This window comes from Kogia breviceps, chromosome 10 (genome assembly GCF_026419965.1).
Source record: "Kogia breviceps isolate mKogBre1 chromosome 10, mKogBre1 haplotype 1, whole genome shotgun sequence".
Classification (NCBI taxonomy): domain Eukaryota; kingdom Metazoa; phylum Chordata; class Mammalia; order Artiodactyla; family Physeteridae; genus Kogia; species Kogia breviceps.
The window spans coordinates 48,390,334-48,407,663 of record NC_081319.1 but is presented as its reverse complement, the minus strand read 5'-3'; the positions used below and the strand labels follow the sequence as shown (position 1 = coordinate 48,407,663).

General features: G+C 51.6%; 1 protein-coding gene and 1 pseudogene across 1 annotated transcript; both read left to right on the top strand.

Moving 5' to 3' along the window:
- Window positions 1-279: 279 nt before the first annotated feature.
- SLC22A13 (solute carrier family 22 member 13) lies at window positions 280-11,331 on the top strand. The gene is given in 17 exon segments (XM_067043191.1): window positions 280-346; window positions 1,222-1,451; window positions 1,453-1,576; window positions 1,579-1,607; window positions 8,159-8,262; window positions 8,510-8,664; window positions 8,893-9,039; window positions 9,042-9,060; window positions 9,227-9,347; window positions 9,434-9,528; window positions 9,732-9,800; window positions 9,802-9,916; window positions 9,918-9,945; window positions 10,105-10,213; window positions 10,739-10,768; window positions 10,770-10,934; window positions 11,127-11,331. Coding segments are annotated over 17 exon segments (1,812 nt in total).
- A 3,518-nt stretch (window positions 11,332-14,849) lies between these two features.
- Window positions 14,850-15,386, top strand: LOC131764336 (deoxyuridine 5'-triphosphate nucleotidohydrolase, mitochondrial-like; annotated as a pseudogene).
- The last annotated feature ends 1,944 nt before the right edge of the window (window positions 15,387-17,330 follow it).

The following is a 17,330-nucleotide window of genomic DNA, read 5'->3' as shown; positions in this document are numbered from 1 at the left end:
GTAGGCACAATGTTTCCGGAACTGCCCTGCATGACCTTGCTGCCTTGCCTTCCCTTCACCCACGCTCCTCTGCCCATCTCTTATATCTCAAAGTGTTTCAAAATCAAAACACAAAAAGGCTCTCCGATGCTTACCAAGCAAACATGTGAACGTGACACCCAAGCGTGTATTTTTCCCTAATGCTCTATTTAATCCCACCATTCCCCACCTCCTGTGATTGAACTAGATGCCTTCCAAGCCCTGGGTCTACCTGCAGTGAGACTCCCCCAGGGAAAAAGGATGGGGGCTTTCATCGTTGGGAGGTTCCTGTTGTCAGAGGTCCTGCCTTCTGTTAGTCTCCTGTCCTGTAAGAATCCTGACTTGCCAACCCCCATGCCGTGCCCCATCCCAACCTCGACTCCAGCCGGGTCATAGGACTGACCCCCAAATGGGGGGGCTTCCACAGCGGGGGCTCGGGCTTTGTCCTTTGTCCCTCTGTGCTCACCAAGGTTGCTCAGGGTGGTTGGGCTACTCTTGGGCAGCTTTTGCATTTGTCTGTCTTGGGAGGGTGTTAATGGTTTCTTCCTTGATTAGCTAGAGATCAAGACGCAGCGGTTAGCTCTGTGCCGAAAGGAAAGGCATTTATGCCCTTGGTAGATCTCCTGACCTTCATAGTACCCTTGGATTGACTGCTGTTGCATACCACCACATGCTAGAGACCCTGCAGAAGGAAATAACTTCAGGGTCATGAGACCAGATTGGGCTGTTGGTCAAGTTCATGTGCAGGCTGGGTGGGTCCTTGCTTCTCCACTGACTGACCCCTGCGGCGTAGTGTAGTAGCAACTGCCTTGTAGTGCTGAAATTACTCTCAGGATTTGGACTCTATCATAATGGGAGGGGTTTGCACTGGTGTGAATCGTAGAGGATGTTGCAGTTAGAGGGGATGTTGTCACTGCATACCATGTAACCTTTGGCTAAAGCTCACTGCTAGGCCTGAGAAGTTCCTCTTGTGCCTGTCACACAGTCCATAAAACATCCTCGGATCCTCCAAGTCAGAGTGGACTATTTTTTTCATCATATTCTGTCATTCCTAGACCAGAGTTGGGGAGCTGAGGTGTGACAGGTGGGACCAGGCAAGGCTGTTTTAAACATTAACACAGCACTGCCACTGCCCCGAGGAGCCAGTGTCCCAGAGCGAGCTACAGAGCTGTCTGGTGGCCCAGCTAAGGAGGCGGTAACCAGTGACCGTGGCTCCCTTTGCCCAGGTCCCAGCAGGCATTGGCAGCTTTGGTCACTTCCAGGTACAGCTGCTGATATTGTTCAGTGTCCCCAACTTCCTGACTGCCTTCTGCATGTTCACCCAGGTCTTCATGGTCCTGGATGAGGCCCACCACTTTTCAGTGGCCTGGGTCAAGAACCGGACTCTGACCCCGAGCGCTGCTGAGCAGCCGGTGCTGAGCGTGCCTGCCTGTGGGTGCTGCAGGCAGCCCTGAGCCCTGCCTCCTGTTCTGGCCACCCCCCGATGGAGCCAGCCTGGAGGACATCCTCAGCCACAGCTTCAGTGAGACACAACCTTGCGAGGCGGGCTGGGTCTATCCTGCAGGAGGCCCCCATCCCTAAAGAATGAGGTAAGGCTGCCCTTTGGCCTATCTTTCTACCTCTTTTGAGTCGGTCAGCTCTGCCCGACCCCATGCCCTCAGTCTCTGGTGTCGCTGCCTCTGTGGCTGCCCCTGCACCCCATGCCTGAATGACGGTGGGTCCGCCTGTTTTGCTCTCTTGTCCTCTGCCTGTTGGCTTATCTACCTCTCCATCCATTTCCTTTGTCCAGGGTGTCTGTCCATCTGTCCATTATCTGTCCCTCTGCCTGTCTGCCCAGTGGCCCTCCTTCTTGTCTCTCCTGTTCTCCTGTCCTCATGCCTCTCTCTCTCTCTCTCTCCCCCATGTTCCCATCTGCCTGTCCAGTTGCCTTTGTCTTTCCGTGCACCTCTGCATGTCTGCCTGCTTACCTATCTTCCGCATTTAACTAACACTCTGATACTACCCCTTCCCTGTCCACTCGTCTGCCTTCCTGCTTGCTTGCCTTGAGCCTCCTGCCTTCAACCTCTCTCTCTAGATCTCTTCCTGCCTGCCTGCCTGCCTCTTAGATCCTGAAGGACACCCAGGACTCTAGGACTTGTCCTGTACATAACTGGGCAATTGCTCCTGCTAAATCCATTCTCTTAGGAGGGACCCTGGCAGATCAATAGAAAGTTCCCCACTCCAACCACCTCAGAGCAAGAAAGGCCGCTTCCCAGACAGTGGGGTTGAGCACAGAATGGGGAGATGACTGGGCGAGGGCAACATAAAGACTTGATGGTGGAGCTGGGACACTCTCTCATTCGGGGCACCTGCTGCCCAGTTCCCTGCAGGCATGGGAAAGAGCACAGATAGTCCAGAAACCTGAGGGGCAGGGGTTGGGGATCTGTGCAGCTCTCACCTTAATGGTGGCAAATCCTGAACCTCTGTGGAGGGCAATTTGAGCCCGGAGACTAAACATTCACTTCTTTTTTTTGTGTGTGTGGTACACGGGCCTCTCACTGTTGTGGCCTCTCCCGTTGTGGAGCACAGGCTCTGGACGCGCAGGCTCAGCGGCCACGGCTCACGGGCCCAGTTGCTCCACGGCATGTGGGATCCTCCCGGACCGGGGCACGAACCCGTGTCCCCTGCATCGGCAGGCGGACTCTCAACCGCTGCGCCACCAGGGAAGCCTCACTTCTTAATATGTGACCATATACCTGCCTCCAGAACCGTGGCAGCCTGAGGATGTGTCCTCCTGCCTTCTTCCTGACCCTCCCCCTCATTCTACCCCACGGGGTGGGGAGTAGGTCACCTTTGAACTCTGCCAGGCCCTGGATCTAGCCCAGCCTAGGCCAGTCTGACCCTCGGTGTCCCCTCCATCATCTCCCCAGTATCCCACCCGTGATAGGTCTGGTCTTCATAGGTCCTTAGCTGTTGTGGAGGTGTCTTCCTCTGTGTGTGCTCATAAACTGTCTGCCCATCTAGCCAAATGTCACCATCCTTACAGCCCAGGCAGACTTCCAGAGTGCTTGGAGCCAACTCTAGGTCTTGTGCACAGCCTTTGCTGGACTCTTCATGCAATTATATTCAGCCAACAGCTTCTGAGTATTAACTATGCAAGGAACAGAGAACAGAGGCACCCTATTCACCTTCTCTGAGAACATCTGGGCTCCTTGTAGAGGGACAAAGGACTAGATGGGCTCTAAGGCTAGAATTTGCTTCCTCCTGTGGAGAGAATGGGCAGGAAACTCCCCGAAGGAGTTGGTATGTGAGCTGGGCACCAGGGACGAGAATAAGGTTGATGGAGAAGAGGGGAAGGCCTTTATAGACAGAGAATAGCAACAGAAAGGCCTGGCAACCGGAAGCAGGTGATGTGTCTGGGAAGCAGCAAGAGCTTGGTGTGCCTGGGATAGGGCTGGGCAGGTTATGGGAACGAATGGGACGTTCTCAAGGATTGGGGGCCTCTGTCTTTATCCTCAGTCACCAACTTAGTCTTTGCTGACCCTGGGGTGGGACCTTGGACCTCCGGCCTTTCCCTGACATGCTCCCAGGGACCCACCCTCCCAAGAACTGCGACTCTCAGGGGAATGTACACTTTTGGTACTTTGTGCCCTGAACCACATGACAGCCCCAAACTCTGGGGCTACCTTGTGTGAGGTGTCCACCTTGGTTTCCAGTCAACAAGCAGGGGTTCTGCTACAGACTGAGGACTCCTCTGAGGTGACATCCCAAGTTTCCTCATTATAACCAGCAACTTCATATGCAAAGTGAAATACAAACAATCTGAATTTAAGAAGAAAAGAATATATTTCCTTATAAGCCGTGTGCTCATGAAGGACAGAGTACATTTCTCCTTCTCAACCTACCTGTCCAACATTTCCTGGGGGCCCATCCTTGGTAAAAGAGAAAATGACTCCCAGCCCTGTCCACACGAACCTCTGAATAGGGAGGCAACTAGACCGTCAGCGAATAGAAACAACAGTGTGATCCGTCCTGGGACCACAGAAGGAAGCAATGGGAGGGAAGGGGAAGCAGAGAGAATAGCCATTTCTAGGGTCTGGAGCATGAAAATGCCTGGCCTCTGTGTGCAATTCTGACATACAAAGGGGTTGAGAAAAGGCAAGAGCCAACTCTTAAAGGGTCTCAGATGCAGTGCTGAGGAATTGGGGCTGTCTCCTAGAGACCAAAGGGAGTCATTGATGGTTTTGGAACAGTGGAAGGGAGATGTGATGGGTGTTGCTCCAGGAAATGGGGGTGGGATGCTGTGGGCCACCATGGCAGGCCCCAGACAGAACCATCCACTGTAGGCATTAGGGCTGGGAAGGTTGACAACTGGTGTCGCAAGTTGGAGCCCTCTTCATCTCTGTTCCATCTGCAGCATGACACCAGCACATGAACTTGGGTAGGTCTTGGCACCTCTCCAAGCCTCTGTCTTTGCTGCAAAACAGGGAGAATGATAAGCCTTCATGGGGTTAGAATGAGGATTTGATAAGATAGGGGATATCTCAACTACAGGGAGGTAGTGAATGGTGTCCACTAAGCAAGGGTGGCAGCCTTGGAGGAGTCCCATGGCTCAGCACTCATGCCTTTAGAGTATGACCGCCCCTTGTGTCTGAGATGCCTGTGTCACCAGCTGTGTGCTTCATGGGCACAGGGGCCAGTGCAGCCTCAGCTGAGCTAACATTTGCTGACCTAGCACAGCCACTGTGCTAAGCATGTTATATGTGTTAATTCCTTTAATCCTATCTGGCAATACTATGGAATGTATTTCATCCCCATTTTGTACGTGGGAAACCAAGACACCAGCCGATCAGCTAACAGATTCAGAGTCACACAGAGTGACTCAGTTCTGACTCCAGAGGCTGACAGCAACAGGCCTTTGTTCATTATTATTTATTTTAAATAGTGTTTAACTACAAAGCAATCTGTGGTGGCTAGACAAAAAGCAAACAGGAGGGGCTTCCCTGGTGGCACAGTGGTTGAGAGTCCGCCTGCTGATGCAGGGGATATGGGTTCGTGCCCCGGTCCGGGAGGATCCCACGTGCCGCGAAGTGGCTGGGCTCGTGAGCCGTGGCTGCTGAGCCTGCGTGTCCGGAGCCCATGCTCCGCAACAGGAGAGGCCACAACAGTGAGAGGCCCGCGTACCGCCAAAAAAAAAAAAGCAAACAGGATAGAACTGGGTGGAACAACAAGTTCAGGTACCTGGTCTTGCTGCATTTCATTCTCAGGGGCAATCCATTCATCATTTGATATACATTTAAAGTTCTTATAAAATTAACAGTTGTTGGACTTCCCTGGCGGCGCAGTGGTTAAGAATCCGCCTGCCAATGCAGGAGTCACGGGTTCGATCCCTGGTCCGGGAAGATCCCACATGCCGCGGAGCAGCTAAGCCCATGCGCCACAAATACTGAGCCTGCTCTCTAGAGCCCACGAGCCACAACTCCTGAGCCCGCGTGCCACAACTGCTGAAGCCCACGTGCCCTAGAGCCCGTGCTCCACAGCAAGAGAAGCCACTGCAATGAGAAGCCCACACACCACAATGAAGAGTAGCCCTCTCTCGCCACAACCAGAGAAAGCCTGAGAGCAGCAATGAAGACCCAAAGCAGCCAAAAATTAATTAATTTTAAAAAATAAAAATAAAATTAACAGTTGTCCTTCAGGACAGAACTAGGAGCAAAATGCTGACTCCTGAGTTGGTTAATTTTTTGCTAAAGGTTAGTTAACTAATGGAGACTGGCTACTCATCTGACTGAAGGTATTAGTTCCTTCCTTCATTTATTCACTCATTCCTTCACTCAGGAAACATTACCTTTGCTTTCCCTCAGTTTCACTCACTGCCATCCAGTTTTAGTCACTGCCAGGACTAGCTGCTTAACCTCTTCTCCCTTAGAAGAATAAAGCAGTCCCCTACCTTTTTGGCACCAGGGGCCGGTTTCGTGGAAGACAGTTTTTCCACAGACAGGGCGGGACAGGGCATGGGGTGTGGGGGGAATGATTCAGGCGGTAATGCGAGTGATGGGGAGTGGGGGGAATGATTCAGGCGGTAATGCGAGTGATGGGGAGTGGGGGGAGTGGCAGATGAAGCTTCGCTCGCTTGCCGCTCACCTCTTGCTGTGCAGCCTGGTTCCTAACAGGCTGTAGACTGGTACCGGTCCGCAGCCCGGGGGTTGGGGACCCCTGGGGGAATATAATAATAAGTCAAGGATCGTTGTTAGAATTATATGAAACGGGACTTCCCTGGTGGGCCAGTGGGTAAGACTGCATGCTCCCAATGCAGAGGGCCCGGGTTCGATCCTTGGTCAGGGAACTAGATCCCGTATGCATGCCATAACTAAGAGTCTGCATGCCACAACTAAGAAGTCGGCATGCCACAACTAAAGATCCTGCATGCTGCAATGAAGATCCTGTGTACCACAGCTAAGACCCGGCACAGCCAAAATAAATAAGTAAATTTTTTTTTAATGAGGTAATGCACGTAAAACATTTGGCACACTACCCAACCCAGAGTAAGCGTTCAAAAAGCATTAACAGGGGCTTCCCTGGTGGCGCAGTGGTTGAGAATCCGCCTGCCAATGCAGGGGACACGGATTCGAGTCCTGGTCCAGGAAGATCCCACATGCCGCGGAGCAACTAAGTCCGTGCGCCACAACTACTGAGCCCGTGTGCTAGAACTACTGAAACCCGCGCACCTAGAGCCCGTGCTCCACAACAAGAAGCCACCGCAATGAGAAACCCACACACCACAATGAACAGTAGCCCCCACTCGCCGCAACTAGAGAAAGCCCGCGCACAGCAATGAAGACCCAACGCAGCCAAAAATCAAATAAATAAATAAATAATTTTTTTTTTTTTAAAGCTATCTCTGTGAGCTCTGGAGGACAGCTCATGTGTCATGATACCCTCATAAACATATGGAGCTGAGCTATGTGCAGAGGGGCATAAAACTCACAGACCCACAGATGGAGGTGGGGAACATCAGTCACATGCACTTATTGTTACGTGCACATTGTAGTAGACAAGTGTACAGACTTGTATGGACACCCATATTTTCATCACTTGGTTTCCCAGTCTGTCAGGCTCTCTCTGTGTGTCTCCAGGCGGGTTGTCCCCCTCACATCGTGTGTGTGCGTCCACGTGTGTGCAGGCCTGCACATTCCTCCATCCTCATCTCTTTCCTCAAGGAGTATGTGAGGGCTCCTTAGGATTCTGACTCCCTGCGAATGATGGGAGTTTCAGGGGGGTTTTGCAGCCAGTTGGGAAAAGTTGGAAAGGCCCAAGCAGGTCACAGGGGTGCCATGGTTGTGGGAAAGAGGCCCCATTTGTCAGGAAGAAGCAGTTAATGACTGTCAGAGGTTCCCAAACTGTACATTCTTAGTGGATCAATAATTTTACATGGCATCTCCAGGCCAAAAAAATACCTAAAAGTTTCACGTATTAAGTAATTTGTTCCAAACAATTTAAGAAGGGGGAGTTCCCTGGCGGTCCAGTGGTTAAAACTCCATGCTTCCACTGCAGGGGGCACGGGTTCGATCCCTGCCCTAAGGGATCCCACATGATCCCAGTGAGATTCCCACATGCCGCGTAGTGCAGCCCAAAACAACAACAATGACAAAAAACAAAAACAAAACACAAACAACTTAAGAAGGATTTATGTACTAATAACTCAGTAGCTGTTTAAAAAAAATGCACACGAATCAAAAGAAAACACTTTTATTTCATCCTAACGTGCAATTACTTCCTAATAGGATGTATTGGGAACTGCAAAACGTCTTGATCCTTGAACACCGCCACCCTCATTTTCTGTTCCACATTGAGTTTCACATGGTGCTTGCTTCTTCTCATAGTAGCTGCCAAAAACACAACTTCACACAGATATGATGTCAATGAAAAGCATTGCGTGAACTATCTGGAGCCGGTAGTTTGATATGAAGCAGATGTTGAGTGTCACAGTCTTTCCCATTGCACTTCTAAGTATCGTGTTGTGCACCCTGAGTTCAGGCTGGTGCCCTGGGATGCCTTGCCTGCCCCACTTCTGTCCTGAGAGGTTTGTGGTGGGTGGGCTGGCTGGTAAAGGACTCGCCCTCGCTGCCCCTGGACTCACATCTGCATGTGTCTGCCTCAGCTGAACCTGGTCTGTGGTCGGAAGTATCCGAAGGAGACCTCCCGGTCGGTGGACCTGCCTAGGCTTCTCATTGGGGCGCTCATCGTCGGGCCCCTCTGTGACGGGTAAGAACCTTGACCAGCTCCCCCAACCCAGCACGCTCTTGGGGTCCTGGCCCAGGGTCTAGTTCCTCCCCACCACGTGCCCCTCTCACTGGTCTCCAGGTAAGGCCCCGTCTCCCCGCAATGGGGCTCCCAGGTGGGAGCCCTGCACCCTCCTGTAGACAGAGCACCCAGGGCAGGGCCGGGGGCTGGGTCTCCCTCCTTCCCCTCAGACAGACTCCCTCCTCAACCGGCCCCTTTCTTACCCCAGGGTTGGCCGCAAGGCCACTATCCTGGTGCGGCTGCTACTCTTCGCCATCCTTGGCATGGCCGCAGCCTTCGTGCCCGGCTTTGAGCTCTACACGGCCCTGCGCTTTGCTGTGGCCACAGCCGTCGTTGGACATAACTTCAGCAGCGTCACCCTAGGTGGGTGTCTGGGCCCCGTGCCATCAGCCGCAGAGCGAGGCCTTGGGGTCTGGGTGGCCACGCTCCCACGCTGCCTATGGGGCCCACTCAACTCCCCGCACCTAACGTGATGGCACCAGCACTCCCTGTACCGGGCCAGGACCACAGCCCCTAACCTGGTGGCATCTAGCCGTGGCAGGGAGTGAGAGGGCAGGGTCTGGGTCAGCCTCAGACTCTGTGTTCTCACAGTTGCAGAGTGGGTGGGGCCCTGGTGGAGAACTCGGGCTGTGGTCCTGGCCCAGTGCACCTTCTCCATGGGGCAGATGGCCCTCGCAGGACTCACCCATGGCGTCCAGAGCTGGAGGCTCTTCCAGATGGCTGGCGCTGCACCTGTCTTCCGCTCTTCCTTTACTTCTGGTGAGGAGATACTTCCCAGGCAAGCTGCCCCTCGGTTGGCTACGTGTCCAGAGAGGTGTCTGGGAGAGCGAGCCTGTGGGGTCAGTGTGCACTGGGACAGCGGGGAGGCTCCTGGGGGAGTGGGGAGGCCCAGGTCCAAGCCCCAGGGTCACAGCCCGACCTACAGGGCTCTGCCGGAATCTGCACGGTGGCTCCTGACCCGGGGGAGGGTAGAGGAGGCTAAACAACCGATCCAGAGGGTGGCCTCGGTCAACGAGCGAAAACTCTCCCCCGAGCTCCTGAGCCAGGTACTTGCAGTAGCTGGGCCAGCCCTGCCCTGATCTGTCCACACAGCCCGGCCTGCCTGGCCCCTGACTCTGCACCTCCCTCCCAGATGGTCCCAGAGAAGACCGGCCCCACGGGCAATGCCCTGGATCTGTTCCGACACCCCCAGCTCCGGAAGGTGACCCTGATTCTCTTCTGTGTCTGGTGAGTGGGCCCACGGCCCTCCCTGAGGCCCAAACTAAAGGGCTGCCATGTCTCTGTGGATGGTGGCTGTCTGGGCACCACTGGGTCTCTTGCTGGCTGTGCTCCTGTCTCCTGTTGTGACTTCTGGCCAAAGCAATCTCTCCTTCTGAGCGTGATGGTGTCTCCTCACCCAGCAGTGACAGGGACTCCTGAACTCTCTGTAGGTTCGTGGACAGCCTGCAATACTTCGGCCTGGGCCTCAAGGTGGGGGACTTTGGCCTGGATATCTACCTGACAGTTAATCTTCAGAGCGGTTGAGGTACCCACCCGCTACTCCAGCATCTTCGTGTTGGAGCGGTTGGGCCTCAAGTGGAGCCAGTTGGAGACTCGGGTTCTGGGTGGCATCGTGTGTTATCACCATCATCTTTGTCCCGGCAGGTACCAGGGCTGGCCCCCCCACCCCAACCTGCTGCCAAGGCCTGTTGTTTCCTTTTCAGGAGTGAGGGCTTTTCTGAAGTTTGGGTGCAAAAGGGGTGAGGAGTTTGGAAGGACAGGGCCAGGGCAGGGCCCATGTGGCTGACCGGCAGCCTCTACCAGATCTACCCGTGGTGGCCACTGTGATGGCTCCGGTGGGGAAGTTTGCCACGGCGGCCGGATTTACCATCTCCTGCGTGTACTCTGCCGAGCTCTTCCCCACTGTCACCAGGTAAGGACAGCAGGCACAACTCCTGCTCCTCTGCTCTGAGACCCTGATTTTGGCCATCCCTCATCTGCCCTTACTGCTGTTCCCCAGTGAGCTTACAGAGCTGGCTCTGGGGCAGCAGTGCTGGATGGGGTCCAAGGCTGGATGGGGTCAGTGGAGGGCAGATACAGGAGGGGCCACACCCTGGCCTTGTCAGGACTGGAATATGGAGTAAGCCCCAAGTTTGATGAATGGCTCAGAAGGGAGACTCCGGTGCGGATGGGAGGTGCAGCCTTTGATCTGAGCCTCGATAGAAGTACAGCAGGCAGACAGAGAGGCCTGGAGGTGGCAAAAGCAGGCCACACAGTAGGACTAGGAGAAGTGCAGGAGGAGGGGGCAGGAAGGCTGGCTGGACTGCACGGGCCTGGAGACTCTGCAGGCCTGTGGAGACCAGGTGAGACACTGGGCTGCTTCCAAGGAAGTGAGCTGGGGTGGAGCTGTGGCCCAGCGGAGGCCGGGTCTTCTCGGCTTGCGCTCACCTTTGCGCAGGCAGACGGGCACGGGGCTGGTGGGCATCCTCAACGCCACTCATGATCCTGCTGGATGAGTACCACACGGCCCTCCCCATGCTCATCTATGGCAGCCTCCCCATCGGGGCTGGCTTACTCTGTGCCCTGCTGCCGGAGACACGTGGCCCGACCCTGAAGGACACCATCGACGACCTGGAGCAGGATTCCTGCCCACGGTGAGGTGCTTGGTCTCTCTGAAACCCAGGACCTCGTATCAGTGACCCCATCCCAGAAAGGACTCTACTTCACCATTTGTCCATTGTTGCATAGAGGCCCATGTGGCATCCTACTTTGGGGAAGGGATGGCGAGGAACTGTAATACGGGATCCGTTCCTAAGCAGCCAATGACAGCCTTCTGCTTCCTCCAGCTCTCTGAACGCAGTGCCCTCGGGGAAGAGGATTCCGAGGCCTCAGGAAGTACTTCTAGCCCGGGGGTGGCCTTCAGAGCAGCACGTACCTCTGAGTGTGTCTCCAAAGCCAGAGCGGCAGCAGCAGAGAGCTGCTGAACACTCCCCTGGGAACAGCTGGACCTGTGAGCATGACCGCCTTGCTGACGGAGGCAGCACCCCATGAGCTGGCCCCAGAGCCAGCCAGCCACTGCCCAGCCCAATCCCAGAAGCATCGGAGACAGGCCTCCCTCCTTTCAAAACCTTTCTCATCCCCAGAGCCCCACGCCCAATACCCTGTTCTGGGTTAGAGTCTGGGGCGTGTCTTGGGCTTAACTTGTTCTCTGACAGTCTTGTGGGGATATGGCTCCTCAGATCCCCTCCATCTGGGGTCCCCCTGCCCTGAAAACACAGTCAAGCCAAAAACAGAACAGCTGGGTAGGGCCTCTCCAAGTGGATGAGAGTAGGAAGAGAAAAACACTTAAAGTTCTGGACTCACCCAGGCAGGTGAAGGAAAAGCTGTGGATGAAGGGAAGGTTGTGGTTCCTCCAATGGCTGGACTAGGCCCGTCTGGATAAGGTGGGACCCACAGGGCATTTGATCCAGCTGAGAGGGGACTGATTCGGTCAGAATCGAAGCTTCAGTCTTGCCTTCTCTTCAAAGATTCTCCTTCCCCTGTCCTGCACTCAGGGACCAGTGGCGGGGAGAGGGAGGATGTTGGTCCTGCTCCTCTCCGGGCCCCTCCGCCCTTTCATGCTCTGCTTCTCTGGCTCCTTCAGGGCCCATGCAGGATGAGGGAAAGGGGAAGAAGTCCTCTTACCTGGTGGCCACTGGCGGTAGTTCTTCTGGGCTTGCAGCGGTTAATCATCAGTCAGTGGCCCTGGCAGGCTCCTAAAAGTAGATTTTCCACAAGAATTTTCGGGGGTTCTCAGCGATCCTCCCAGGACTCTGCGTTGGTCCTTAGTATGAGCAATGTGTCTTCAACTGACCCCTGGGGACCCCCCTTCACCTCTGGGCTGCACCCCCCGTGTGGATCCCCACGTAGTCTCTCTTATGCTGGCCTCCCTTACAGAAGAGTCCGGCTAGCAAGACCATAGCAGCACATGAGCCCGGCTGTCTGCTTTCTCTCTTCCTGCACCCCAACTGCTGGTCACTGCTAGAGAGTCACACTCCCAACAAGTCTGATCTATGAATCCATGGTCACCAGCACCAACTGGGTCTTTAGCAGCACCTCGCATCCCTACCAGCTTTTCAAGTCAGCTCGTTTTCCAACTCTCACCAGTGGCTGTTTCTAAGCTCCACTCTGCCTGCCTCCCATCCTTCTACCCCCTACCAGATAGCTTCTCCTCCTCCTCTCAGAGAAAGGAAAAGCCACCCTACTGCAGCTCCCCAAACTTCCCACCGAGAAGTCTTTAACCTACACTCCCTCCTCCCCCGGGTGGGATCTGGGAGCAGCTGAGTGGAGGGCCTGTTCTTCCTCTTCCTCTCCTCTCCATCCCTCCTCTTCAGGCATGGGGACGGGGCGGGGGCAGGGGGGGAAAGTTGTGTCTGGAAGGATGGGAGGATTTCCCTCAGTGGAGGTGGAGCCCAGTTGGGGAGGCGGGTGCTCCAGGTGCTGGGAACAGTCTGCACGAAGGCATGGGGCTGGCTCACGTGGAGATTTTCCCAGCCTGCCTTGCCCCTTCAGTTCCTAGAGCCTGTGGCCAGTTGTGCCCGAGGACTGGAATGCTGTTCCTCCCCACCCCACCCCACCCCAGGACCTCCCCACCCCGTTGTGACACTGCTACCCAGACACCATGGAACCCAAGGGTTCTGCTTCCAAGGGTCTGGCTGGGCCTGGCTTGTGGGCCTGTCTCCAGGGAGGAGGGACTGGGAGGGTGTGGAGGGTGGCAGTTAGGATGACACCTGGCAACTGTGCGGCCGCATTCTCAGCGCAGATGTGGACAGGGCCTGTTCGGCTGTGGGGAGTCTGTGGAAGGAGCGGGCTGTCCTACCGGGAAGCGTGAGTTCTCAGGTGTGGCATCTGGCCATTTCCTGCCCTCAGAAGGGGGGCTGCTCCTGGTGATACCTTCCTGTCCCAGGCCTCAGTTTCTGCTTTTCACATTGAGAACCAATTGCCCGGGGCCTGTCCACCTGGCAGGGGACCTTTGGGAACAAGTGCTCTAGGGCCTTGCAGACTGTTAGGCCCCTGTGGGTATTCAGGTGATGCTGTGAGGGACACTGAAGGGGACCCTGCCTGGGAAGCTCGCTCCAGGGCCAAAAGCCAAATCTCTGTGAGCAAAGCAAAGGTTCCCTCCTTCCCTCTCTCCCTCCCTCCCTTCTTCCTTCCCTCTCTCTCTCCCTCTCCCTCTCTGCCTGGGAAGTCTCCTCTATCCTGTGACACCCCCTCCAAACTTACGCACATGCACACTGTACTAGTTTTCTGTTGCTGTTGTAACACATTGTCACAAACTTAGCGGCTTTAAACAGCACAGATTTGTTACCTTATAGTCCTGCAGGTCAGAAGGCCAAAATGGGTCTCACTAAGCTAAAATCAGGTGTCATAGGGGAATTTATTTCCTTGCCTATTCCAGCCTCCAAAGGCTGCCCACAATTCCTTAGCTCACAGTTCCTTGTATCTTCAAAGCCAGCAATGGCTGGTCAAGTCTTAAGAGATGTAACTGAAGTTCATGCATTTTCATTGCTGTATTGCATTCCACTAGATAAATATTCCACAGTTTATCCATTCCTCTGCTGATGGGGCATTTGGGTTTTTGGGGGGGTTTTTTTGTTTTTTTGTTTTTCACATTTGAGGTGTGTTGTTTTGGTGAATGTTTTGGTACTCTTCTTGGATCATATGTGCAAATGTTTGCCTAGAGTATGTAACTGGGAGTAGAATTGCTGTGTCATAATGTGTGGGGATATTCGGCTCTATAAGACAATGCCAAATTGTTTTCCAAAGTGGAGCTATGAATAATCCTGCCAGAAATGTATAAAAGATAGATACTGGGTATTGTCAGATTTCTTAAGTTTTCTTAAGCAAATGAGTGTAAATTATGGTCTTGATTTGCATTTCCCTCATTATTAAAGAGATTGAACATCTCTTCATATGATTGTTTAAATTTCCTCTTCTTGCAATGCCCATTCATGTCTTTTGTCATTTTTCTATTGTCTTTTTGTTATTGATCTGTGGCTTCTTTACATATTCTTGATCCTTTTTCTCCCCAGTAATAGAAGTTTTTCAATATATTCTCCCAGTTATGTTTATTTTAACTCTATGATTTTCATTTTTGAGTAGTCAAATTTATAATCAAAAAAATTTTTTAAATTCATTTATTTATTTATTTATTGGCTGTGTTGGGTCTTCGTTGCTGTGCATGGGCTTTCTCTAGTTGCAGCGAGTGGGGGCTACTCCTCGTTGCAGTGTGCAGGTTTCTCATTGCGGTGGCTTCTCTTGTTGTGGAGCACGGGCTCTAGGTGTGCAGGCTTCAGCAGCGGTGGCATACGGGCTCAGTGGTTGTGGCTCGTGGGCTCAGGCTCAGTAGTTGTGGCGCACGGGCTTAGTTGCTCCGCGGCATGTGGGATCTTCCCGGACCAGGGCTAGAACCCGTGTCCCTTGCCTTGGCAGGTGGATTCTTAACCACTGAGCCACCGGGGAAGCCCTATCATTTAAAATTTGATGCTTAGCGTAGGATAGCATAGCTTTTGTGTCCTGATTAAGAAATCCTCTTTTGGTTCACCCTGCTCCCTCTTGTGCTCACATTCTGCCCTGCCATGTGCTGCTCTCAGGAAACACAAGTCTCCCCCAGGAAGGTGGCCCAGCTTACAGAGGAGGGCGCCATGCCGCTCCACTTTGCCCAGCTCTCGGAGCACACCACTGCCCAGACCAAGGGGTCTACACGCACCGCGGGCTCTGACCTGTACACTGCCTATGAGTGCACAGTACCACCTATGGAGAAAGCCCTTGTGAAAACCGACATTCAGATACCTCTTCTGGATGCTATGGGAGAGTAGCTCCATGTTCTAGCTTGGCTGCAAAACACTTCACAGATGTAGAAGCTGGTGTCATAGATGAAGATTATAGAGGAAATGTTGGTGTGGCAACATTCTTTGTGGCAAAGAAAAGTTTGAAGTAAAAAAGTGTGATAAAACCGCACAGCTCATTTGTGAGCAGATTTTTTTTACCCAGAAATAGAGGAAGTTCAAGTTTTAGATGACACTGTAAGGGGTTCAGGAGGCTTTGGTTCTACTGGTAAGAATTAAAAATGTATGCCAAGAACAGAAAATGAGAAAATGTTCCTTGAAAAGAAAGACTTTGCTTAAAGTGAAAAAAAAAAAAAGAAATCATTTTTCATGTAAAATCAAAAATATATTCCAGTAAAAGGAACTAGACCCTAGACGCTAGGTAATGTTTGATTCCATTTAAATGACATTTTGTAAAAGGCAAAACTATAGAAACAGTGATTGCAAGAGATTGTGGAGTAGAAGGAGAAACACAAGGGGATTTTAGGGGTAATGGAACCCCTCCACATCATGATTGTGGTGCTAGATATACTATTCGATACCTTTGTCAAAACCCACAGAACTGTACACGACAAAGGATGTATTTTACTGTACAGAAAATAAAAAGTATATAAGAGGTACAAATATAAAATTGAAAAAAGGCTGGGACAGGGACTTCCATGGTGGTCCAGTGGTAAAGAATCCACCTTCCAATGCAGGGGACACGGGTTCAATCCCTGGTCGGGGGAGAAACAATATATATATATTCCATATATTTTCTAATAAAAGTTTTGTTCTTTAAATTTAGGTCCTTAATAGGGCTGAAATTTTTGTTTATGGTGTGAGACAGGAACCAATGTTAATTTTTTTCCATTTACTGACCTGTCATGCAAGTCTGTCTCTCATATATCAAGATTTGTTTGGGACTTCCCTGGTGGTCCAGTGGGTAAGACTCCACGCTCCCAATGCAGGGGGCCCAGGTTTGAGCCCTGGTCGGGGAACTAGATCCCTCATGCGTGCCACAACTACGAGTCCGCATGCCACAACTAAGAAGCCTACATGCCGCAACTAATGATCCCACATACCACAACGAAGATCCCATGTGCGGCAACTAAGACCCGGTGCAGCCAAAATAAATAAAATAAAATAAATATTTTTAAAAATTGTTTGCATAAATCTATTTCTGGGCTATTTAGCTATTCCTGCATTGAGACCACCTTGTCTTTAATGAATATAACTTTATAATAGATTCTGATGTTTGGCAGGACGAATCATTCCTCCTTATTATTCTTCAGAATTGTCTTAGGTATTCATGCCCTTTGTTCTTCCATAGTAATTTTAGAGTTATCTTGACAAATTTCACAAAAAAATACCTTTTGGATTTTGATTGGATTTGTACTGAATCTACAGATCAACATGGGGAAAAATTGAAAAATTGACAACTTTTATTCATGACTATTAGATACCTGTCCCTTAATGTTTCTTTTTAACATATTTCTGTAAGTTTTATAATTATTTTACACACAGATCTTGCACTTTTTTTTTTTCCCCCCCCTGCTGCATGGCTTGTAGGATCTTAGTTCCCTGACCAGGGATTGAAACCCAGCCCACAGCAGTGAAAGTGCTGAATCCTAACCACTGGACCTCCAGGGAATACCCTTGCACGTATTTTAAAAACATTTTTTATTGTGGTAAAATATACCTAATATAAAATTGTTCATTTGAAACATTAAAAAAAATTTAGCAAAGCTAAATGTAAAATTGACATACAAAATTGTAAGATATTCAAAGTGTACATTGTGGTTCTTTGATATACATATATATTACAAAAGGACTCCTTTCATCTAGTTAATTCACACATCTATCACCTCACATATTTATCTTTGTGTGTGTGTGTGTGAGAAATTTATGTTCTACTGTCTTAGCAAATTTCAATTATACAATGTAGTGTTATCAACTATAGTCACCATGTTTTTACATTATATCCTCAGACCTTATTCCTCTTATAGTTGAAAGTAATTACCCTTTTACCAACCTCTTCCTATTTCCCCACCCGCAGCCCTTGGAAACCACTTAAACTTTCTGTTTCCACTAGTTTTGACTTAAAAAAAAAATTCCACATATAAGTGATACCATACAGTATTTGTCCTTCTCTGTCTGTTCACTATCATAATGCTCCCAAAATCCACCCATGTTGTCACAAAT